This window comes from Neopelma chrysocephalum, unplaced genomic scaffold (genome assembly GCF_003984885.1).
Source record: "Neopelma chrysocephalum unplaced genomic scaffold, ASM398488v2 Primary Assembly neopelma1_119, whole genome shotgun sequence".
NCBI lineage: Eukaryota > Metazoa > Chordata > Aves > Passeriformes > Pipridae > Neopelma > Neopelma chrysocephalum.
Genome location: NW_020897781.1, coordinates 725,152 through 749,358, shown reverse-complemented (window position 1 = coordinate 749,358; position 24,207 = coordinate 725,152). Strand labels below are relative to the sequence as shown.

General features: G+C 64.8%; 3 protein-coding genes across 4 annotated transcripts; all 3 read left to right on the top strand.

Moving 5' to 3' along the window:
• The first annotated feature begins 3,056 nt into the window (after window positions 1-3,056).
• Window positions 3,057-8,063, top strand: SCRT2 (scratch family transcriptional repressor 2). The gene is made up of 2 exons (XM_027697346.1): window positions 3,057-3,211; window positions 5,328-8,063. The coding sequence occupies exons 1-2, from the start codon at window positions 3,088-3,090 to the stop codon at window positions 6,032-6,034; spliced, it is 831 nt and encodes a 276-aa protein (XP_027553147.1). The 5' UTR covers window positions 3,057-3,087; the 3' UTR covers window positions 6,035-8,063.
• Window positions 8,064-8,869: 806 nt separating this feature from the next.
• Window positions 8,870-11,103, top strand: SRXN1 (sulfiredoxin 1). The gene is made up of 3 exons (XM_027697576.1): window positions 8,870-8,888; window positions 9,402-9,790; window positions 9,989-11,103. The coding sequence occupies exons 1-3, from the start codon at window positions 8,870-8,872 to the stop codon at window positions 10,190-10,192; spliced, it is 612 nt and encodes a 203-aa protein (XP_027553377.1). The 3' UTR covers window positions 10,193-11,103.
• A 5,817-nt stretch (window positions 11,104-16,920) lies between these two features.
• Window positions 16,921-19,492, top strand: TCF15 (transcription factor 15). 2 transcript variants are annotated; one of them, XM_027697361.1, is made up of 2 exons: window positions 16,921-17,467; window positions 19,300-19,492. In XM_027697361.1, the coding sequence occupies exons 1-2, from the start codon at window positions 16,991-16,993 to the stop codon at window positions 19,372-19,374; spliced, it is 552 nt and encodes a 183-aa protein (XP_027553162.1). In that variant the 5' UTR covers window positions 16,921-16,990; the 3' UTR covers window positions 19,375-19,492. The 2 variants fall into 2 exon arrangements, with proteins under 2 accessions (XP_027553162.1, XP_027553161.1); XM_027697360.1 differs by having other exon boundaries at window positions 19,279-19,492.
• Window positions 19,493-24,207: the final 4,715 nt, after the last annotated feature.

Sequence of the window (24,207 nt, the reverse complement as noted above, 5' to 3'; positions counted from 1 at the left end):
CTGACAGTGCTGGCCAGGTCAGGAGCCAGGTGAGCACCAGGGTATGGCAGGCACGGGGGGTCAGGGTGCAGCGGCAGCTCCGGGATGGGACAGCGCCCGTGCCTCGCACGCGCCTGCGCCCCTTCCCTGGGGCACGAGGCAGCCGGGCCTTTGTCCCCGGCCCTTTGTCTGGCATCTGCTCCCCGTGCTGGCGGCAGCACCAGACCACGGATTGGAGCCACTTCGGGGCTCCGGCTGCGGCCCGGCCGCCTCCGGGAAGGACGCACTTGGAATACCTAATGGCCAGCAGCCTCCCAAGCTGGCATTGGTGGGGGTCCTGCAGCTGAGGCAGCAGAGAGGGCAGGAGTGAGGGCAGCAGGCTCTGACCTCCAGCACCACTGAGCATTCCCCGGCAGCTCCTGGCTGACCTCACAGCCCCACACATCCAGGATCCACAAGGGACAGGGGCCTGAGGACCAGTGGGAGACGTGGGGGCACAGCAGGGCAGGTTGTCTCATCCTGGGAGTGGGATGTGTCCCTTGTGGGGAGACTGGGAGCCAAAGCAGAGTCCTGACCCCTCTCCTCCTGCTCCCCAAAAGGATGCTCCTCCCCTGGGGAGCCCCCAAAACCCTTCGCCCACCGTACCCCCACAGACCCCTCCCTCTTGCTGGGGAAACAATTGCCTCCGATGGGAATTATTTCCATACAGCTGCTCGGGAAGGCACAAACCCGTCGGAGGAAGGCTGAGCCTTTCTTCTGGCGCTGCCCCCCCTCCCCACGGCGGCGGGGGCAGGTTTGGGGGGGCCCAGGCACTGCTGTCAGCGCTATCAGCTCGGCAGGGCTGGCTGCGGTTATTATCATACATTATTGCAGTCCCCTGCCTCCGAAAGGAGCCGGGGCTGCTCCCCCCTCCCAGCACTCCCTCCTCCTGCCTTTTACACTTAATTACCTCCCTTATTACACCGCAGCCTGGAGAGAGACAAAATCCCAGCGCAGCGGGCGGGCGGGCAGGCAGCAAGCAGTGGGCAGGCAGCAGGCAGCGGGCAGGCAGCAGGCAGTGGGCAGCAGGCAGGCAGCGGGCAGCGTTCAGGCAGGCCCAACTAGGGCGTAAGTAATCGTCCGTTCTGCAAACGTGCCTTCCAGGAGAGAACCAACACACGCACGGATAAATAAATCAGGGAGCAGAGGCCGAGAGCCCGGTGTGTGTGTGTGTGTGGGATGCCGGGAGCAGCCCGGCAGGCGATGTCCCCCCGGGGCCGCAGCCCTCTGGGAGCGGTGACCTTGAACTTGGCAGAGCCCTGACGTCAGGGCAGCGCTGCGGGGACAGATGGGGCTCATGGTGCTGCCAGCGAGCCCTGGCCAAGCGCTGTGGGAGCGAGTGGAGAGACCCCAGCCCGTGTGGGGACCAGCCCTGGGACCCACAGCCCCAGGACCCACAGCCCTGGGAGTAGGGTGGAAAGACCCCAGACCATATGGGGAGCAGCCCTAGGATCTTGTGGAGTGTGCAATACTCTGGATATGGGATACTGTGGGATGGGATACTGTGAGCTATGGGATGCACTGAGCTGTGGGATGCTGTGAGATGCTGTGGGATGCTATGGGATATCAGATGCTGTGGGATTCTGTGGGGTATCAAATGCTGTGAGATGCTGAGTGCTGTGGGATGCTCCAGGCTGTGGGATGCTGTGGGATGCCCTGGGCTGTGGGGTACCACACAAAGCAGTGAGCAGGGGCACTGCCCGATGCAATGCAGGGCTGGCTCCAGCCGTGTCTCTGGGCACGACTGAAGGAGCAGACATGGCTGTGAGTAGTCAGGCCCACAGTGCCAGCTGTAGAGGTGCTGCTTTTGGCCTCCAGACCTGATGCCACATCCCTGACCAAAGGGCCTGGTGCCTCCCGAGGCTGGGGGTGCCCAGGGCTGCCCCGCGCCAGCCGTGCCAGTGCTCTGCCTGCAGTGACAGCTGGGGGACCATCCTTATTAAGCGCTGCAACACATTGCACAGGGCTTGGGGAGAGCAGAGCCCTCTGCCAGCCAGGTCCCCGTGTCACCCACAGGCCCTCGGAGAGCACAACTCCAGAGAGAGGCAGCACCGGACCACCGGCTGCCTGCAGGGGCGAGGGGAAGGGGGGAAGTGGGAGTGGGGGCTCCCGCGGGGAACAATGCACTGCCACGAGCCCGGCTATTGTTGTGGCTGCGAAGGTCACAGTGCTTCCCTGGGACTGGGATGGAGAGGGGGACATGGGTGGGAAAAGGGACAGGAAAAGAGGGATGGGACCAGTGAGCAGGGATGGGGACAGGACAGAGGTGGGACAGGGAAGAGGGAACAGGGATTTGTACACGCTTGCAATTTAGGTTTTTGATATGAGGACGGAGAACAAGGGACAGGGAAAAGGACAAGGGAAAGGGGTCAGAGGAAAGGGACTGGGGACAGAGATGAGAACAGGGAAGATGGATGGGAATGGTAACAGGGAACAGGGATAGGAACAGGGAGCAAGGACAGAGAAAAGAGAAAGGGTCAAGAAGCAGGGACAGGGATGGAGACAAGAGAAGACAAGGGACGGGACAGGGATAGGGACAGGCATCGGGATGGGGACTCTCACCCCGCAGCCCCGTCCTTCCCTGGCCCTGGGGGCTGGCGGCAGGGAGACAAAGGCGGTGGGAGGCAGCGGCATGTCCCACCCCCCAGTCCCCCCGTGTCCCCATTGTCCGTGGCCGGGGTGGGGGGAGAAATCCGGGGGAGGGACCGGGACCCCATACTGCCGTGATGCCCGGGGCGCCCCGCGCTGCCGGCGGCTCGGGGGGGCTCCGGGGGGGCTCCGGGCGCGGCCGGGCGAAGCGGCCCCCTCCCCCCACGACCGCTTGCCTTCCTCCCCCTCCTCCCCCCCGTCCTCCCCTCCTCCTTCTCTTCCTCCTCCTTCTCCTCCTCCTCCTCCTCCTCGCCGCCCTGCCGCCTCCCCGCCCCTCGCACTCGCCTCCCCGCGCCTCTCCGTGCGCACCGCCGGGGCCGAGCGCCGGGGCCGGGGCGGGGGGGGGGCCGGGGCCGGGGCCGGTGCGGGGGCCGGTGGCGGTGCCGGTACCGGAGGTGTCCAGCGCTGCCCGGCCCCGCCATGCCCCGCTCCTTCCTGGTGAAGAAGCTGAAGGCGGAGGCGTTCCCGGCCGCCGGGGCCCCCGCGCCCCCCTACGCCCCCCTGGAGCCCCCCTACACGCTGCCCGGCCCCGCCGCCGGCGATGGTGAGTGCGGGGCCGGGGGTCCAGAGGGGCCCCCCCGCCGCTATTGTCTGTGCGCCCGGCGGGGCACCGGGGAGGAGACACAGGGGGGACGCGGGGCAGGACGGGCCGGGGGTCCCCGCGTTGTGTCCCGCGGAGGGCAGGGGGTGCGGGATGGGGGGGTGTCATCGCTCGTCGTCTTGTCCCCCGCTTCGGGGCCACCGGGCGCTGCCGAAGTTGGTCCTTTGGGGAAACATCCCCTGCGTGACAGCGTCAGCCCCGTGGGCAGCCCCGAGCTCCCCTTCCGCCCGGGGAGCACAGAGATGGGCTCCTTCCCACGACAAGTTTGGGGGGGCACGAAGCAGCCGGGTTGCGGGGGCGGCGAGGGGCGGCGGGGGCGGCAGCCTCGCCGTGCCGGCGGGTTTCATTGTTCGCAGCGGTGCCCCGAGCCCCCCTGGGAACGCGGTGGGGGCCGGCGCCCCCCCGGGGCACGGGGAGCAGGCGGGGGAGAAGAGGGGGGCACCCCCGCCGGAGCGCTGGGAGAGGTGCGAAGGGCTGGGCTGGGGGTGGCCGGGGTCCTTAGAGCCCCATCCTGCGGGGGGAATCTGGGGTGGGCTCGGAGTCCCCCAGGCTCGGCAGAGCCTCCCGACGGGGCGGCCCAGAGACCTGTCCTGGGGAAGAGGGGACGGCGGGAGGTCAGGGGGCTCCATTCCTTAGGCTGGGGAGTCCTGGATGCTCGGGGGCCGGGAGACGGAGCTGCATGCGGGAATGGGCCTGATCCAGCCATGAACAAGCCAACATTGCCAACCGTTGCAGTGCCTGTCCCCCCTTTTGTAGTGCTCCCCAGCCCTTGATGGGTTTTCCCTATCCGAGGCCGGGGTTTTAGACCCGTCTGGCCAGGGGGTCCTCTGTTCCCCCCTCCTCAGGAGCCAGGAGCCGGTGGGGGAGGGATGTGCTGCAGCTGGGCAGAAGCTGCCGACGCTGCTCTCCTGGAAATAACCTTGCTGCATGCTCGGAGGCAGCGTGAGAAATTGCTGAGCAGAGCGCTTTCTGCACAGCCCGCGCTGTCAGCACGGCGCGGGGGACGGGGGGGCCCGGCTCTGCTCCCACCACGCAGCCCCCTCCCCACCACAGGCATCCCCGGCAGCCACGGGACAAACGGCGGCGGTTGCTTGCCCCAGGCAGGGCATCCTGTGGGTGCTGGCCGGGGATCTGGGTTTGGAGGATGCTTTGCCACGGCTGTTCACCCTGCCCCACAGCATGCACTGGTGAGTCCAGCCATGCACCGATCCCAGGCCCCTGACAGCCCCTCTGTTACCAAGCAGCTTGCAGGGACCAGTGTGCACAAGGCAGGGGACTGCTGGGACCAGTTTGGTGGTCCTGGAGTGCCAGTGTGTCCACCAGAGTTGTTGGCCCGGTGGGAAGGGGACTGCGCTGCTGCTTCTGCGGTGACCTTCATATGACAGGATGGAGGGACCAGGATACCAGTGAGGCGCTCTCTCTGCCACAGGTTGGGAGTCCCACGTGTGAAGTGGGGTCATGAGCAGCACCAATGTCACATGGGGGTCATGCCAGTGGAGTGGTACCCGAGCCCTACTCCACACCTGGGGGGCTGTGGGTCCCCCTCCATGGTGGGAGCGCAGGACCCCGGTGCTGCCCCATCTCCAGAGAATAGACCCTGGACGGACAGCGGAGATGTGTATGGCTTTCCCAGCCCCTTTGCTGGGGAAAGTGGTCTCGTCCCCCTCACCGTGGTTGCCCACGGAGCAGAGCTCATTACCGGCACGGCCACGGTGAACAATGAGGCTCCCAATGAGGCTCCCGGCACCGACAGCTGTCTGGCAGCTAATGGCCCCCAGAGGCTGCCCACAGCCGGGGCAGGCACATCTGGACGTTCCATGGCCCCATTCCCGGTTTCCACCGCTACGGGATGGGACCCATCCTGCCGAGAGATGCAGACAGGAGCCAGGGCAGGACGAGGCAGTTCCAGTACTCAAGTGACTCGGTGGGGACCAGGACCAGTGAGGGAGGGACAACCCCAGTTCTGCACCTCCAATGGGCAATTTCGGGTCATGTCTTTCCCCTGTCCCTGGTGGGGCTGGCCCGGAGGGGTGGTGACGTTGCTGTGCTGTTCCCACAGGGTACCTCCAGCACTGCCTGGCACCAGCTGGCTACGACACAGACAAGAAGCAAGGTCTGCCACCACCACCGCCGGACCCAGCCTATGCACCCGGCCACGAGGAGTACAGCGACCCCGAGAGCCCCCAGTCCAGCTTCTCCGCCCGCTACTTCAACGGGGAGGCAGCGGTGACAGACAGCTACTCCATGGATGCCTTCTTCATCACGGACGGGCGGTCGCGCCGGCGCAGCGAGAGCCAGCGCCGAGGCAGCCACCGCCACTCCTGCCCCGAGTGCGGCAAGACCTACGCCACCTCCTCCAACCTCAGCCGGCACAAGCAGACCCACCGCAGCCTGGACAGCAAGATGGCGAGGAAATGCCCCACCTGCGGGAAGGCGTACGTCTCCATGCCCGCCCTGGCCATGCACGTCCTCACCCACAACCTCAAGCACAAGTGCGACGTGTGCGGCAAAGCCTTCAGCCGGCCCTGGCTGCTGCAGGGCCACATGCGATCCCACACTGGGGAGAAGCCCTTTGGCTGCTCCCACTGCGGGAAGGCCTTCGCCGACCGCTCCAACCTGCGCGCCCACATGCAGACCCACTCCGCCTTCAAGCACTACAAGTGCAAGCAGTGTGAGAAGACCTTCGCCCTCAAGTCGTACCTCAACAAGCACTACGAGTCCGCCTGCTTCAAGGGCTCCGAACACAGCTGTGCAATAGGGAACTAGGCCCCCAGCCCGCTGTGGCGCATCCCCATCTTCATCCCTGTATCCAATCCCCATCCCCATCTCATCCCGTGCCTGTCCCCATTCCCATCCACATCCCACCCCATCCCCATCCCCATCCCATCCTGGTCCCAGTCCCCATGCCAGCACTCCTGCAGCTGCAGCCAGCCAGTTTGAAGCTGTGCTGAGGCTGGAGGACACATCCCTGCAGACTCACTCCCCACCTGGGAGAAGGATACCCTACTGCTCCCTGGGAAGGGGGTACCCCGCAATGGGACCCAGCTCCAAGCCTATGGGTCCCCGAGCTCCCCCTGCAGCCAGGCAGGTTTCTCTGCAGGGGACTCACCTGGGGACCTCTTCCAGATCCAGGAGAGATTTCCTCCCCAGCTTGTGATTTTCACCTTTATTTATTTAATTTATTACTATTATTTATTTAGAGCTGCTGCTTCTCACTCCGGGGGATCCCGGGGGAGAAAAGACACTTTTCTGCTCCCCACCAGGAGCATACCCTCCCCTTGACCCTAACCCTGATGGGACCATGGGCAGAAGCTACTGCCGGCTCAGCAGGACTGACGGCCACTGAGGCTGACGGAGGGCAGGGCTACCAGTCACCCTTGGAGGCTGCGGTCCCTGCAGCCCACCACCCAGGGCACCCTGCTGCCCCCCTGCCCTCTGGCACTGTGTTCACCCTGGCACTGTGGCTCCACAGCCCCAGAGTTAGGGGAAGAGCAAGGGGCTCCCAGCAGAGATCCATGGGATATGTCCTCCGTTGGATCCCAGCTCCTGGCTTGGCCAGGCACAACTGGCCTCCGCCACGGTGATGGGCTGGGAAATAGCCCCCCCAGACAGGTGCAGCCCCCCTTGCCGTGCGAATGGCTGGGCTGGCAGCTGGGCTGGAGACCCAGCCCTGGGGCAGGCAGCACCCAAACCCCCAACTGCCCCCCCATGTAGCCCTAACCCTTCCTCAGCCCCTTCTCCAGCCAACTCCCAGCTCCTCACCATCACCCCCCCTGCCTGCGCTCAGGAGGAGGGGGTGAGAGTAGCCGTAAAGTTTGGGTGAGTCTATTTAAATGTTCTTATTTATATTATTTATAACTTATGCTTTTCACTATTTATTTGCCAAGACTGGCCAGGCCGGGCCAGCGCTGGCTCACAGGAGGTGGCAGAGCTGCAGCAGAGCTGCCGTGCCCAGGACAAGCCACGGTGGCACAGATGGGGACAGGACCCTGAGAGTGGACAGTGCGGCGGGGCCTGGGGAGGGCACGAGCTGGCCCAGCAGCCTGGGCTCCACGCCCTGCAAGCCTCCCCCAAAGGCAAAGCGCTTCTCCTTCGTCTTCCTTACTGCCGCAGGCTCCTGCTTTGCTCCGTGCCCCGTGCCAGCCCGGTGGGGACAAACCAGCCACTCTATGCAACCTCCTGGCGGAGCCTCCCCTCACCGGCCCCGGAGCGAGCGCCGTGCACGGCATCCCGGAGCGGGGCCCGACCCACGCCTCCGCCTCCTACCTCGGGCCACGAGCTGCCACAGCCCCATCACCCTGTGCCAGTCCTCGACACCTTGGGGCTCAGCCCGGCACATCACGGGGCCGCACTCGTGCACCCCCACACCGTCTTCCTGCACCGTCTTCCTCCCTGCACCGTCTTCCTCTCGCCGCCTCGGTGCCCGCGTTGGTCACGGGCTCAGTGGGGATGTCCCTGTCATGCTCCTGCTGTGGCACTGTGGTCATGCATCCGCACCCCACGCAGGGGATGACCATCGCCCCGGCCATGCAGGCACCCTCCGGGCTTTCCCCGTGATGCCGGCGCCATTCCACGGAGCGCGGCGTCCTGCAGCCGGCAGGCTCGGAGCACCGCGCCGCTGCCCCTCTCTCCTGTAAATAGCAGATACTACAGCAATAATTTTCCGTGCATGATAGATTTTTTCTGCCAGGTTTTGTACTCGCCAGCCCCAGTACGACAAGTCTACTGAGATCCGGCCGCCCGCAGTATTACTTGTAACGCAATTCAGGGATATAAAAGGGATTTCTGCCACTAACCACGTGTCTCAGGGGATTTGTGCCGCCGGTGGCGGGTGGTGGCACGCCAGCTGCCAGCATGCCCATCCCCACGGTGCCCCATGCCCACACCCAGTCCTGGGCTGGAGCATCGTGGAGAGAACTGCCCCAAAGTGAGGGGCGATGTCCTGGCAGCCTGCTGGGACCAGGTGGCTGAGGCACCCAGAGCATCCCACGCTGCCCGTGTGGCCGTGCCAGCCCTGCAGCCAGTGGGCAGCAGCCAGACAGCCCCCTGCCGTGACAAGGGGGGGTGTTATGATGCCATCCTGCTCGTGAGGGCGCCGGGGGCTGTGAGCACGGCAGAGCGCTGACCTGGAAGTAAAGCAGTGTGTGAAATCCCGGCAGCAGGCGCAGAGCCCGGTGGGCAGCCCGGGAGGGGGGCGACGATGCTCACACACCCCTGGGGCTCCACCGCGCTGGATGGGGAGGATTCGGTGAGCAGATTTTATTTCAGCTGTTGCCGTGCTGGCATCCACTCCCGTGGGATGTGGTCAGGGGTGGTGGGAACAACCCAGCAGAGACCCTGCTCCCAGGGGCTCCCTCTCCCCTCTCCCCTCAGCCTTCCCCGCATGTGAGTGCCAAAGGGGGAGGGCAAATTTTTTTTGGTATCCGGCTTGTCAGCAGTGCCCTCGCTGAGTCCTGCACTCCCAGTGACATCTGTGCAACCATTCACCTGCGAAGTCATCAGCAGATTCACCCTGCAAAATACTAATCCCAGAGCCTCACAAACCCATCCCTGACCACCACTAGCGTGTTTCCGAGTCAGCTCCAGGGCTGGGGACCCTCCATGCCCCCCAGGAGCCAGGGTGAGGGCACTGGGAGCAGCCATCTGCCGGCATCACAACCCCACTATGGATCCAGGATGCCCCGGTTGCAGCAGCTGGTGGGGTGGGGGACCCAGTTCTTCCCGGGAGCCTCTCCCCATTTAGGACACTGGTCTGAAGAAATGACCTAGAAAGATTCAGGGTTGGAATGCTGCGGTGTCTAATGCCCCAGCTGTGGAGAATCCCAGCACTGCTGCTCAGCTCTGGGGCTGTGTCATGCCTCCTCTTCCTCGCCGAGGACCCCACGGGCATCAGCTTGGCAGGAAGGGGGCTCTGGGGTGGGGATGTGTTCCTGGTACAGCCAGGCAGGTGGGGGGCACATCCCAGCTCCCAGAGGAGATGCTACAGAATGATCCTTAGTGTGCCAGCATGGCCAGGTGGGAGAAGAGACCCCCGGGCAGCTTTTGGGGTGGGGGGGTAGGACAGGGACCCCCAGCACAGCTGGTAGGGAGCTCAGCTGCCACGTGCCGAGGATTGTCCCATGGGGATGAGGAGGTGAGGGCAGCCCTGACTGCAGGCTCGCAGGAGCAGGCAGCGGGCCAGCTGGCTCTGGCACCCGTCCCGGCAGCCCGTCCTGCCCCTTCACTGTGACTCTGCAAAACAGCGGGGCGGCGGCGGTGACGATGACGATGGCCGGGCCAGGAGGAAGTAGAGCAGCCCGGCTGGGCGCTGCACTGCTCGGGGCAGAGCAGAGGGCTCGGCTGGGCAGGAAGGAGGAAGGCCAAGGGCGGCTGGCAGCAGCAGCCATGGCCGAGCCCGATGATCGGAGCATTCACACACAGCACATCTCGACCGTACACAACGTGCCCATGAGCGTCCTCATCCGGCCCATCCCGCCAGAGCTGGATCCAGGGAAAGTGCAGAGCCTGGTGGAGACCCTGCAGGTGAGTGCAGCCCTCCCGGGGTGCCCGGGCAGCCCCTCCCACACCTACCCGTGCCACCTGGGGGGCACTGCTGGGGAAGCTCGCAGCACCCAAGCCCCAACACAGACAGGTCGGGGGGTGTCGGGGTGGGTTGGGGGTGCTGGGGTGGGTTGGGGGTGCTGGAGTGTGTTACTCTTGGATGTCTCTGTCCCTTCCCAGGAAGATCCCGAGCGAGTGCCCCCCATCGACGTGCTCTGGGTCAAAGGCAGCGAGGGCGGTGACTACTTCTACTCCTTTGGGGGCTGCCACCGCTACGCAGCCCACCAGGCACTCCAGCGGGAGACCATCCCCGCCAAGATCATCCCCTCCACCCTCAGCGACCTCCGAACCTACCTGGGCTCCTCCACGCCCGACCTGCGCTAGCCCAGCATCCCGAGGATGCACCCGCAGCCCCCGCTGTTGCCATTGGTTCCTACCCGTGAGCCCCCGGTGAAGATGGGGTCGGGGTCCCCCAGCCCTGAGGGGGGGTCCCGGAGTCCCTCCAACAGGGATGGGGTCAGTGTCCTCCAACCTTGGGCGCAGGTCCTCGAGGTTCCTCCAGCCGGGATAGGGTCAGGGTCTTCCAACCCTGAGGGGAGTCCCTGGAGTCTCTCCAGCCGGGATGGGGTCAGGGTCTCGCCGGTACCGGGAGGTGTCCGGGGCGGGGCGGGGCCGGCAGGTGGCGATATTGTGCCGCGCTCCGCCGCCACGAGAGACTGCGGGGACCGGGACGGGACGGGACGGGATGAACCAGGACGGGACGGGATGAACCAGGACGGGGTGAACTGGTTGGGGTGGGCTGAACCGGGGCACGGCTCAACCGGGAATAGCTGAACGGTGATGGAACGGGCGGAACCGGGGCATGGCTCAACCGGGAATGGCTGAACCGGGACAGGAGGGGCTTAACCGGGGCACGACTCAACCGGGACGGACTGAAGCAGGGCACACTGGAACTGGGACAGGTCACAGCCCGTCCGAGGCACAGATGTACCAGGAAGGGATACAGATGGACCAGGAAGGCAGAGAAGCAAAGCGGGACACAGCTGAATCAAGACACAGAGGCACTGGGAGGAAGCACAGCTGAACCGGGCAAGGCCAGTCCCCAGCCCTCACACGGCGACTCTGGGCACACCCTGTGCCCGGATCGGGGGGACCCTGGGCTGTGCCTGCCCCAAAAACGTCTACTCCAACCCCGGACACATCCCGTGGTCCCCCTGTCCATGGGGACACCTCCAAAATGCTGGGGTGGGGACATCTGCTGCTGCACCTGGAATAAAGGTGATCAAAGCCCCACAGCTCCCGGGCCTGGTGCTGGGGTGTGATGGGATTGGGAGCAGGGTGGAGCACGGCACAGCACGGCACAGCATGATGGCCTGGCACCAGCAAGAGCAGTGGCTGTGGGCACATGGAGCAGGGACAGATGCTCTGCAAGGGGATGGATATTCTGCAAGGGGATGAATGCTGTGCAAGGACAGTGCTCTGCCAGACAGCCCAGCCATGCAGCTGAATTCAGGGTCATCTCTGGCCCGGCAGTGGGAGCACATGTGGTCCCGCCGTGCTGGGATGGTGTCATGTCTGCAAGCACCGCGTCGTCACCCCATATGCAGGCTGGAAAAACCTCCCCAAGCATCCCCTGGGCATCTCAGCATCCCTCCAAGTCGGGAGCCTCCGTCCAGGGAGGGGAAAGGCTACTGACTCACCCACCACACCATGAGTCAGCAGCAGGACTGGGACAGGAACTGCAGCTGGACACTTCTACCTCCTCAGTCATGCTCCTTCCTGGACAGATCCTGTCCTCCCGGGGCAGAAACGGGCTGGGAGAGGGTTTGGATGGAGGGCATGGCCCCCAGGCAGCAGCTCTGCAGCGTAGCATGCATGGCAGGAGCTGGCAGTGCTGGCATTGGACAGGGCACACGCTTCACCACTGCCTCTGCATTTCCTCAGGATCCACTGGGGAGGAAGAGCAGGGTGGGCTGGGGGTGCTGGACGAGGGAAGGGACCGGGAGGAGACTCCGGTGCGGCAGAGCTGCATGTGCCACATCAAAGTGGCTGTGCGCTGAGAGGAAGCCCTGCAAGCACTCACAGAGAGCAACCCTGGCCTGCGGCTCCCTAATGGGCCATAAATTTCTCCGAAGAATTGTGGCGTGCTAAAAAGTTTCCTCTTGTTAGAGAGCGGGGGGTGAGGGGAGGAGGCAGCAGCTCCTGCTGCAGCTCCTGTGGCAGCGTGGACATCTCCAAGGTGCCCCAAATGGGTGTCCAATGGCAGGGACTGGTATTTGCCCAGGTCCTGTGTGCCCCCAGTGCTGGGCATCTCATGTGGACTCTGCTCACCCCTCTCCCACAGGTTTGTGCCCCGTCTTCCCTCGGATGAAAGACAGCTCAGCAGAGCTGGGACTCCACAAGTAGAAATGAACCAAGGATGCCCAGATTCTGCAAGTCCTCTCCTTGCATCCCATGGGGGCTTCTTCCACCTGGAAGACCCACTGCAGGATCTGGTCTTCCAGCTTCCCACCCCCTGCCAACGGTGCCGGGGGTCTGTGCCAGCGCCAGGGTGCCCTGTGACACTGCTCCGAGGGCTCACTGGAACCAGGACCAGACACTGTGTCCAAGGTGCTGTGCGAGCATCTCCAGGCCTGACCGGTGCATCCCCGGTGCTGGCACGGTGTGGGCAGCGGAAGCTGGTCCGCAGCTGGTGCTGATGGTGCCACAACCCCCTGGCTGGCACGGGAGTGGGGCTTGCCAGAGCCTGAGATCCCTGCATTGCCTCCATCCGTCCGTCCTCCACCTGTCCCCCTTCCCTCTGCCTGACCCGCGGGGTCTCCGGTGTCGCCGGCTGACAGCCGATCCGGCTGCTTCCAATCCATTCGTTCCAGGGCAGGAACAAAGGCGCTTTGTGGGCTCCCCCCAGCCCAGGACGGGTGGGGGGGGTCCCGGCTCCGGAACTGGGACAGACTTCCCCGCACGACAGGCATGTAATGCTTTCCAGACCGGCAGCCCTGACCCGCAGGTACAGCCTGGGGGGTGGAGGGGGCTTGGTGCTTCCCACACTGCTTGGGAATCCACCAGGTCACCCTGACACAGCCCTGATACCGGAAAATAGGAAAACACTCCTGCTCCTCCAAAGGTTTCACAAGGCCTAGTCCCCATGAGACTCTGACTGCTCCTCCCCACCCAAGAGGGCTCCAGGGGTTCCCAGGTTTGCCAGCCCTTGTCTCCCAGTGTTAGGGAGCAGGGATAGGCTCCCCTGGAATGACACCCCAGCCCTGCTGGGCTCAATATGGGGTGGGAGGCACCTGGACTCAGAGGATGCGTGTGCCCAGCTGGGCAGGGCAGGGCTCCGGGATGGGGCAGCTCCTGAGCCTGTGCCCTCACTGGTCTGAGAACCCCAAAATTGGGGACCCACAGGCAGAGGGGCCAGTCCTGGACATCCCCCAGCACCAGGGGCTGGTCAGGGGCTACAGGCAAGTGGGGCCAGGCAGTGCCCTTAGGGGAGTCAGTGGGATGGAGTGGGATGGGGAGGGATATGATGGGATGGATGGCATGCGGTGTGGTAGGATGGGATATGATTGGATAGGGTGGGGTGGGATGGGATAGATGTGATATGGTCGGATGGGATGGGATGGGATGGGATGGGATGGGATGGGGTGAGGTTGGACCACTCAGTCTAGAACTGCTTCACTGGGGCTCAGCAGGGTCAGGCCCGATGTCCTGGTGGCCACATGTTCCATCAGTGCCGCAGGTCTGGAATCCATTTGCCTCGCCGGCCGTGGTGTTTTCCCAGCAGGGCCAGAGTGGCCCCACAGGGCTGGGGGCAGCCCTGGCCCCTGGCCCATCTGCTCCCTGTTTATTTTCTTACACTTAAGTATCACCTCAAAGATAAACACTCCCTGGAGTGGGGGCAGGGGGCATTTTTCTGGCAGTGGAGGCAGGACCCAGCCCTTGGGGTGCCCAGCGCCCCAACCCCTTAATGCCCCCCAGCCTGGGAGGGCCTGGTTGGACTGGGGTCAGGGCGGCAACCCCATGCTCGGGCCATGTCCCCTCCATGCCATGTATCCCTCTCAGGGTCCTGTGCATGCCTGACCCACTGCCCAATGCTACCCTCTGCCCAGGGGTCAGCTTGTTTGGCTGGATCAGCCGGGAGCGCTGCGATGCCAAACCCCACCGTGTCCTGGCACCCGCTCAAGCCGGCGGAAGGTTTGTGATTCCGCAGCCCCAGCTGAGCCTCGTGCTGCCTGGCTGAGTCAGAGCCGAGGCTGCAGTGCTGGGGGGGCCAAGGGGATCCAGGCATGGGGATGCACGTCCTGTACCACACGCCTGCCAGGCAGCACAGGAAAACACGGCTGCTGCTGTGCGTCCTCCCTGCAGCATTCGCGGGCAGCTGGACAGGCAGGGAGCAGGCAGCATTCCCTGCTTCCCATGGCTCCTGCTGGTCTCTCAGCCAGGGCTGACAGCTCCTTCTGTCCGTCCGTCCCCCCGTGTGCAGGGTCTGGTGAGGTGGTGGTCGCACTTATGTGCCAACCTGGGGAGTTCACTGCAGCAGGAGGTGGTGGCACCCTGCACACGCATCCTCACACACATGTACACACGCGTGTGACACTCTGCAAACATGTGCACACACCCTCATAGCCATGTATATCCATGCACAGACGCACGATTATACACATCATGCACACGTGCCCACACACGCCTGGATGCACAGATGTGTACAGCTGCTCACCCACGCACACGCACGCGTGTGCAGCCCCTGCCCCTCGCTGAGCCATCTCCAGTGCCTGCTGCTCCTTCCCTGCCTGTGCCCCACCATGTCCCAGACCTCAGCACAGCAGCACAGGCCACCAGCACCCCACACACGGCTGTGCCCCCCAGAAAAGCCCTGGGGCAGGTCGGCTGGGAGCAGGGACTGGGTGACACCCCCCCCCAGCCTGTCCCTGTCAGCTGGTGGCCATGTGTGGGGTGTGCAGCTGAGTACACAGCCCCTGCCATCCGTCTTGCTGCCTGTCAGGGCCGGGGGCGGCTGTGACCCCCCAGGCACAGCCCAGCGGGATGTGGGGGTGAGAGGGGGGCAGAGCAGAGATTCCGCTCTCTGCACAGGCACCTGCCTGTTCCCTGCCTGCTCCATGCCTGTCGTGCCAGGGGCTTGCCCATCCCCACCTCTGCCCTTGGCACTGCCTGCACATGCCCTTTTACAGGGCTCTGTGCCTGGGCGGGGCCTACAGAAGAGGGTCAGTGTCCTTCATACACGGTGAGAGGTGTCAGTGTGGACACAGAGCAGACCCCTCCATGACCTCAGCCCCAGCAAGATCCCTGGCCCTTAGCACAGCCCCGTATGTCCCCAACCCCAGCGGGAACCCCCGTCCCTGGTGCAGCCCTGCACGGCCCCAGCAGGACCCCCGGCTTGGCTCTCTGCTCCCCTCACCGTGTGATTTACAGGCTCTGCACAGGCAGACAAATGGTGAAGGAAAACAGGGCAGGGGGGTCCCGCCGGCTGGGGGCTGCCTGTGCCCCGCGGGGGGCAGAGGGGCCGTTTGCTCACAGCCGGCGGGACGGGAGGCAGTGAAGTGGTACCAGTACCAGGCAGCACATCTGCTGCTGCCATGGTCAAGCAGCCACAAGCCCTGGCACCACCAGGAGAGCCCCATGGGGAGCCCAGCAGCCAGGAGGCCCACCATGAGCTCCAGTCTCACAACCATGGGATTTTGGCCATGATGCCACCCCATCCCACAGTCTCCAGCCCCCCCCATTGACCACCTTGCTGTGGGCTTTGCAACATGCCTGCTTCATTCTGCGGCCACTGTCCCAGCCCTGGCAAGCCTCCAAGATTTCTACTGGCATCTCCCTCTGGCTATGGGGCTACCAGACAGTGGGGACTGCAGCTGGCACTGCCAAGTCCTCTGGCCATATCCCTGTCAGCCCTGGGGCCATCCACCAGGTCCTGCCCTCCATGAGTCTTTGCTGCCTGACCTGCCATGCCCGGAGCATCGCGGAGGAGGAGGAGGAAGGGGAGGAAGGCAGGCAGGAAGCCTCCTGCCCACTTGGCTCAGCTGGCTGCCCCCCTGACTGCTCCAGGGGGTGCTGGGCTTGGGGCTGGGGGGTTGAAGGAAGAATGGGACCCACACAGACCTCCCTGGTGAGGATGAGCAGGAGTGACAATCATCTGTGGTACTGAGTGCCCAGGAATGACCAGGAGCCACCCTCAAGCTGGGGGACATCCCCAGCCCTCCCCAGGACACCGGTGATTTCTGCTGCTGCCAGCTCATCTCTCCCCTCTCAGGAAAAGACTCCGTGTTTCCACTGCCGGTGCACACCTTCCTCCCGGGCGGGAGGAAACGCTCCTGGCAGTGCTGCCGGCAGCGCTGCCCAAGCCTCTCAGTGTCCCCACCCCCCCCGTCTCCTCCCATGGTGGGCAGGTGGGGTGCCAGGCCCTGGGAACAGGGGGCCAGGGGGTGCATCCCTGCAGGGTTGCACCCTCACCACTCCCTGCCTGCCCTGGACATCCTTCTGGGCACAGACCCTGTCCCTGTGGGGCACAGCAGGGTGTGGGGAACAGCATGTCCCCCACTGGCATCCCCTCTGTTAAACACCCCCAGTACCTGCTCCCAAGTACCTGCCCTATCCCAGCTTCTGCACCCCGTGTTTGCCCAGTGCCACCCTGCATGAGGCCCAGAGTTGGCAGGGGACAGCTGGGCAGGGGCTGGGGACACACTGCCTGAGTGCTGGCACTGTGTGTGGCATCGCTCCATAGGTGCCAGAGGCCATGGCACAGGGAATACTTGCCAAGTGGTGGCCCTGGCACTGCCACAATTCAATACCACCATGGGCATGACCCAGAGCCTGGCCCCGGGGTCAAGGTGCCCGCGGACAAGCCAGCGTGCCAGAGCAGGGCCAGGCCGGTGGCCAGAGCCAGCGCTGGCTCTCGGGGCTGGGGCGAGGACGCTGGCCGCTGGCCACTGGCCGGAGCTCGGGGGGCCGGCTGGGGGTGGGCTCCAGAGCCAGCCCCTCCCCGGCCGTATAAATCCCGATTCCCCCCGCAGACAGTCGTCCCAGCCCTGCTCGGCTGCCGCAGCGGAGCGGCAGCGGGAAGGCGTCCGGAGCCGGCCGTCGCGGCTGTGCCGGCGGGGGAAGGCTCCCCGCAGCCCGGGGGGTTCCCCCAGCAGGGCCGGGGGCGTGGGCGGGCACCCCGCCATGGCCTTCACCATGCTGCGCCCCGTGGCTGCCCGTGTGCTCTACCCCGACCTCAGCATCCTCTCGGAGGACGAGGAGAACCGGAGCGAGAGCGACACGTCGGACCAGTCGTTCGGCTGCTGCGAGGGGGCCGAGGCTCGCCGCAAGCTGCCGCGGAAGCCGGGGCCGATGGTGATGGTGAAGCAGAGGCAGGCGGCCAATGCGCGGGAGCGGGACCGGACCCAGAGCGTCAACACGGCCTTCACCGCCCTGCGGACCCTCATCCCCACCGAGCCAGTGGATCGGAAGCTGTCCAAGATCGAGACCCTCCGCCTGGCCTCCAGCTACATCTCCCACCTGGCCAACGTGCTGCTGCTGGGCGAGGGCTGCGAGGACGGGCAGCCCTGCTTCAGTGCCATCTACGGCGCCAAGGGCGACCTGGACAGCAAACAGCCCCGCAGCATCTGCACCTTCTGCCTCAGCAACCAGCGGAAAGGGGTGAGCGGGGCACTGGGATGGGGGGCCCTGGCCTGAGCGGGGCAGGAGGCTCAGCACATCCCCAGGGGACAGGGGGCAGCAGACCCTGCCTGGGCTGAGCAGGGCAGGAGCCTCGGCATGGCTCAGTGAGAACTGCAGACTCTGACTCCAGCTCCCACTGGAGGTTTTGGCTGCTCCCGGCCAAATCCTGCTCGTAGCCGCACGCCCACAGCTCCAGCTCGCGTCAGAGGGCCGGGCTGCTCCCCCACGTCCATCTGGGCTGGGAGGTCTCGGGCGTTGAACAGTCACCCCAGAGCTGGAGGCAACTGACTGTCCCTGGGGAAGCTCAAAGCTCGCACACTGACCCCATCCCCGTCCCCATCCTCATCCCTATTCCCATCTCCATCCGTAACCCTGCCAGCTCACCAACACCGTGGCAGGGCTGCCCCCAACAGCTCCCTGATGTGATGGGGACAGGCAGAGCTCCCCATCCAGTGTCCCCATGCCGGATTTGTCACCAGCACCGGCACAGCTCCCACACAGCCGGGCGGCTGAGCTGGGCCTTGGCACAGCACCCCTGCCCTACCCTGCCTGCCCAGCTGACACCCCCAGCACCCTGTGGCTCAGGGGACACCTTTCCCATGGTGAGTCCATCCTGCTGCCCACGCCAGGGTCCTGGGTGCCCTTGACCCAGGGTGGGCTGCGCAGGGTGAGGGCCTGGCAGCTGCCTCTTTCCGTGGGCATCCCTTGGCAGGGCTGTGAGCAGGGGCTCCTGGATCTGCCTCTGTCCCCACAGACCCTCAAGCTGTCCCACATGTAACCCCAAGCAGCTCAGCCACAGGTCACACTCCAACCCTTGGGCCTTTTTCAGTTTCTGCTGCTCTGTCTTTAATTGCTCCCCTGCTCCTGCCGCCCCCTCAGCAGCTTCTCCAGCCCTCCTGGGAGTCCTTTGGCCCGACCCGACCTGGTAGAGCTGCCCCCAGCTGGGACCTTCCAGCCAGGACTAAGCTGTGACCCTGGGCTGCTCCCCAGGGCTGGAACCTGGGGGCTGGCATGGTGCTGGACACCCAGGGGATGCTACAGAGGCACCAGGGCCCGGGATCCTCTCTGGCACCCAGAACTCTGGGGGGCAATGGCAGGAGCTGGGCTGAGATTCAGCTCTGTGCCTCCCAGCTCTGGGGCTGGGCTGAAAATGGGCTCTGCTGGGCTGGAAATGGGCTGGGCCGGGCTGGGCCATGCTGGGCTGGGCTGGAAATGGGCTGGGCTGGAAATGGGCTGTACTGGGCCATGCTGGGCTGTGTTAGGCTGGAAATGGTCTGGGCTGGAACTGAGCTGTGCTGGGCTCTGCTGAGCCATGCTGGATTATACTGGAATGTTCTGGGCTAAATCTAGGCTATGCAGGTCTGTGCTGGGTTATACTGGGCAGTACTGGGCTGTTGTGCTGGTGCACTGGGAGGTGGGGCTGAGCCTCCTCATCCCAGTCTGGACTGTGGGTCTGCCTGGGGCTGTGGGTCTATCCTGGAGTGGCACTGGTCCTGACCACAGGTCCTGAGCAGCCATTAGGGCTGTATCCTGCAGGGTGACAAGGCCATGGGGACCCACCTCAGGGGGCTCCACCACAGCACCCACGTCCCAGTCACCCAGCCAGCCGCTCACCAAGTGTAGCCCCATCTGTCTTGTCTGTCTGTCTGTCTGTCCATCCCAGGCAGCACTGAGCTGCCCCAGGAAAGCAGAACTGGCCGTCTCAGAGCGGGTCCCCATGGACGACTTGGTGGGGTGAACAGTGGGCAGGAGCGGGGTGCCCACTCCTGGACACCCCACGGTACCTGCAGCTCTCCCTCCTCTCTCTGCAGGGCGGTCGAAGGGATCTTGGGGGCAACTGCCTGAAGGTGCGAGGGGTCACCCCCCTGCGAGTGTCACGGAGATGAGCCGGGGTCCGGCAGCACCCGCCTGAGACAGCGGCAGAGCCGGCCGGAGCCCGCACACACCAGCCCAGAGACCGCAGCGGGGAGGGAGGGAGCTGAGCCCAGGCTGGCACCACACCGACACCGGCCCTGGAGCTGGCAGTGGGGTGGGAGGACGCTCCCATGGCCGAGGCTGCCCGCGCGGGGCAGGGCCGGGGAGGGGGGTCCCTGCGCCCCGGGGCTGGACTGGAAGGGGCCCATGTGTGGCTGGCGTCGAGGCGCTCCAGGGGGACGGTGTCGCGGCCCTGGGGACGCTGGTTGTGCACGTGCAGCCGCTTGGAAAATAAAACCTTATTTTTCTGATGGGCTGGTGCCTGCCTGCTGCCCCAGTGTGGGGCGAGGTGGGGGTTCTCAAGATGGCCCTGGATCCCCAGCCCTGCGCTGCTGCTGCTCTGTGCCGCTGGAGCCAGAGCGACTGTCCCAGCTCTACCCACAGTTGCACTCCTGGGCCACAGTGGGATCCATGTGGGGTGAGACCCCCGGGGCACAGGTTGACCCCACATTCCCGGGCCCTGATGACAGCTCTGGCCCTGTAAAGGCTGTGGAAGGCCCAGCACAAGCAGTGCTGTGCCACAGGACAGGGACAACAGCCAACCCTGTGCTGCAGCCACGGGCGCCCGGGTGGCGGGTCGGGGTCGGTGTCGCCGCTTTTGTGCCTTTCCCTCCACCTGGCACATCATGAACAGTGCAGTGTCACCATCACCCTGACTGCCAGCACTGCCACCAATACCATGACTGCCACCAGCACCGTGACTCTCCCCACTTCAACCACCACCGCCGCCATGTCCGTGACCGCCGCCACGACTGCCATTGCTGCCACACCGGCCACGCAGAGCCGTGTGTGGTGGGGCTGCAGGCAGCAGCACCTGCACAGGGTCAGGTGGGGACACTGGGGGTTCCCAGGCCAGAGCCTCCCATGGGATTCTGCTTGAAGGGGCCGGGCTGACTGGGCAGCGTGCAGTGCTGAGCCTGGGAAAGGTGCCGTGCCGGGGCTGGTGGCTCCCAGGGGCCAGCATGTCCCGTGGAGCAGAGGCAGCTGTGGATGGGGCGGCTGGGGGCTCCCCTCAAGGGCTGAAGAACCGGAGCTGCCCCATCTCCCTGGGGTCCTGGAGCCAGCACGGAGCAGGGAAAGCGTGTTGGGGGTCCTGCTGGAGCCTGCCCCGGGCAGGGGGCTCCATTGGGAGCCCACAGCACCTCTCGGCCCGCCGCTCACCGAGGTGAGCCTGCCCCGGGCTCCCTCCCCCGGGTTTGATTTATGGAGCTGACAGCACAGTGCAGCTGTGAGAGCTGGTCCCAGGCAGGGACCGGGGTGGGTGGGAGAGGTTTGTTCTCAGCGTGGCTAATGTGTCCCAGACCCCAATAAACAGCCGTGAGATTCTCCAAACAGCCCAGGACACAGAATCCCTGCCCCTGGGTTTATCGGGGGGCAGGAGCAGCGGGGGGGGCTGCGCTCTGCAAACAGCCTGACCTGCACATGAAAGGGGACCGTCCTCGTGAAGCGGTGGCTCCAGAGCCCCCCGGGGGGGCCAGCAAGGGCTGGTGGTCCCAGTGCTGGGGGCACAGCAGGTCCCAGCTCTGAGTGCACTGGTCCCAGTGTGTTCCAACCACCGGGTTGTGTTTCCCAGGGCTGAGCACCAGTGTTCCAGTGCCAGTAACTAGAGCCCCAGCAAGCTCCAGTATGAAGACCATGAGTCCCAGTGAGTCCCAGCACAGGAGCTGCGCATCCAGTATGTCCCAGTGCCAGGGACTGGGGCCCTAGCAAGCCACAACATAAAGGCCATGCATGCCAGTATGTCCCAGTGCTGAGGCTATGGAATCCAGCATGTCCCAGTATGGTGGACATGGATCCCAGTACTCACAGTGCCAGGGATTAGGGCCCCAGCAAGTTCCAGTCTGACAGCCCTGGGTCCCAGTATGTTTGAGCATGGGAGCTGTGCACCCAGTAACTCCCAGTGCTGGAGTTGTGGATTCCAGCACGTCCCAGTGCTGGGGCTACAGATCCCAGCATGTCCCAGCACTGAGGCCACAGGTCCCAGTGTGCCCAATGCCAAACCCCCAGGTCCCAGTGCATTCCAGCCCCTCCCAGCACCACAAGAGGGAAACGGTGACTCAGAGGCGCTGGAGCCTGCTGGGCTGGTGGGAGCCGGGCGCCCCTTTGCCCCGTGTGGGGTGAGTGCTCTGGCCACGGCCACTGATCGCCCGCGGCTGCCGCAGCCCCACGCCGAGCCCTCTCGGGCTGCCTCTCGCTCCCCTCCCATCCTCTCCCCTTCCTGCGTGCGGACACCCTTGGAAAGGCTCTTGGCCGCTTTCTCTGAGACAGGAAGGTGTCCCCGAGTCTCAGGAAGGAAAAACACTCAGTGCTGAACCCACAAAGACCGTCTCTGAGGGGCCGGGGCTGGAGAGGCTCCAGGCCTGACATCACCTGGGAACTGGAACCAGAACCGCAGCTGCACTCCGCGCCTGGTATTTTTTTCTTTAACTTGTGTTTTTAAACTTTCTTTTTATAGATTTTTATTTTATTATTTTTTTTTCCCCTTTCCCTTCTCCATTCCCCTCCCAAATATTTCAGGCTCTCCGCAGGCTGGCCAGCCAGGCTGGAATGCAGCAGGGCTGCACCCGCGGGTGCTGAGAGCTGTTGAGTTGATGGGATGGATGAGGCCATGTCTGGCCAGGCAGGAGCTGCTGGAGTCACGGGCAGGGGGTCAGGCTGGGGCTCACCCCCCAGTGATGGGGGGCCAGGACCTGATAGCCCCCAGCACCAGTGCTGGTGGAAAGGGATCTGTGGCCACACAAGGACCCGGGGAGATCCATCTGACCATGGGGTGTGGGAGGATGGAGGGCAGAGGGGTCAGGCAGAGCCTGCAGACAGTGGGCAGTGCTGCTCTCCCGACCCACCGCCCTCAGGATGCTGCAGCGGGGTTAAGCCATGTCCGAGCCTGAGCCAGCTGAAGAAGTGGAGCCAGCCAGGGATAGGGGACACAAAGGCAGATTCCAGCACCAGGATCCAGCCCTTCTCAGGCCGTGTCCTTCGGCAACACCTTTGGGCTGCCTGGCCCTCACTGGGCTCCCCTCCAGAGCACAAGCTCAGGATAAAGACCCCAATGTGTCCTGCAGTAAAGCTCAGCCACTTACTGCCAGGGGAATCCTCCCTGTGGCACTGACCACAGAGATCGACCGGTTGCCACAGATCACGCCCCGTGTTGGACCAGGAGCCAAAGGACTGGGAAGGGACCCCCAAGGTCTAGATGGCAGTGGGTAGGAACAGGGGAACAGGGGAACAAGGCTCTGCTGACCAGGGCAGGGTGGAGTGAAGGACTGGGGAGGAATGGGGACTCAGGGGTGGGATGGGAGGGCAAAGACGGGACGGGACGGGACGGGACGGGGTGGCATGGGATGGGATGGGATGGGATGGGCAGACCAGACCAGGGGTCAGTGTGATGACCACCAGGCTGGGGTGCTGGGCAGTCCCTGCCTCCCCGTGCTGGCAGACCCAGACTGTACTAACCCTGCCAGCATCCTGCCAAGGTCCCTGGGGAAAAAACTGGGCAAAGGGTCTGCCTGAGACCCCCAAGACACCTGCCAGATCCTCACCATCCCAAGGGACGCACAGCCGAGATCCTGCACATGCCAGGGGTGCAGGGGATGCCGCTGCAGGGCTGCCACGACCCCGCCACGTCCTCCCCCACGGACTGGACCCCTCAGAGCCGCTCGCCCCGCCGGGACCTCGTGCCGGCCGCGGTCCCTGGGGACACGGGCCCCGCGGCAGGGACAGGGTGTGAGGCCGTGGCGCGGGGTGAACGCCAGGTTAATCTCCCGCTGGAGCTTCCCTCCGCAAACAATAAGACAATGCCCGGCCGGGGCCGCCTGCGTAACCAGCGGCACGGAGGGGAAGTTGTAATATTTGGATTTAGCACTCAGTAAATTAAGGAAGAAAAAAGGAAAAAGCGCTGGGGGTAATCAGAGCGGAGCTGGCCCCGTGCCCTGCCCCACGGCCAGCAGCCCCGGGGGGCTGATCCCAGCCTGGGGACAGCAGCTGAGCAGGCCCAGCGGCCCCGGGAGTCAGAGAGGCCAGGCACAGCTGGGAGAGGGACACATCCCTGAGGGCCAGGCAGAGGACAGGCATGTCCCTACCGTGGGGACACCAGCCTGAAGGGTCACGGCTTGGGTGCCCAGCAGAGCTGCAGGCAAACATCTCCTGCCACACCAGAAAAGGGATCTGGGCCAGGAGGTTATTTTAATCCAGATCTCTTCATGGGAAATAAAATCCTATTTCTGCAGCTGTGGTGGCTGAGCAGGAGAGGGCCCAGGGCGGGGGGGGGGGCCAGTCACCTCCAGCTGGCAGTGGCTGGCAGGGGGTGACAAGGGAGGGGGCTGTCCCCTGGATGGATGTCTCCCCTGCACAGCCCCTGCCCCAGCACGAGCCCTGCAGGGGTGCTGCCTCCCCAGGGCCCCACACCAGGGCCCACACTACAGCAGAGAGGCACCATAGGTGCAGATGGGGCTCTCAGTGGGGATGGGAAAAGCGTTGCACTGCAAGGGACTGCGGGGTGAACTCACAAAGGTGAGCAGGGCAGGGGCACCCCAGGGGGCCAGTTTGGGGTTGCAGGGCTGGACCCCACCCTGTGGGGTCTGAAATGGGGTCTTAGAAGGGCTGCATGCCCTGGGCAGAGGCATCCCCCATGTAGGGACCCCATGGTGGGTGCGGTGCAGGGCTGGTAGGAGGGCTGAGACAGGTGGGGGAGAGGTGACCGCTGGCAGCAGCAGCACGGGAAGGCCTCCGGGCCGCGCGCCGGGAGC

What these genes read in the sequence shown, in the direction of transcription:
- SCRT2 (XM_027697346.1), top strand. Translation starts at nt 3,088, where the DNA reads ATGCCCCGCTCCTTCCTGGTGAAGAAGCTGAAGGCGGAGGCGTTCCCG. An exon ending in CGGCCCCGCCGCCGGCGATG is followed by an intron (nt 3,212 to 5,327) that starts GTGAGTGCGGGG and finishes CTGTTCCCACAG; the next exon opens with GGTACCTCCAGCACTGCCTG.
- SRXN1 (XM_027697576.1), top strand. An exon ending in GCCTGGTGGAGACCCTGCAG is followed by an intron (nt 9,791 to 9,988) that starts GTGAGTGCAGCC and finishes GTCCCTTCCCAG; the next exon opens with GAAGATCCCGAGCGAGTGCC.
- TCF15 (XM_027697360.1), top strand. Translation starts at nt 16,991, where the DNA reads ATGGCCTTCACCATGCTGCGCCCCGTGGCTGCCCGTGTGCTCTACCCC. An exon ending in TCAGCAACCAGCGGAAAGGG is followed by an intron (nt 17,468 to 19,278) that starts GTGAGCGGGGCA and finishes CGGTACCTGCAG; the next exon opens with CTCTCCCTCCTCTCTCTGCA.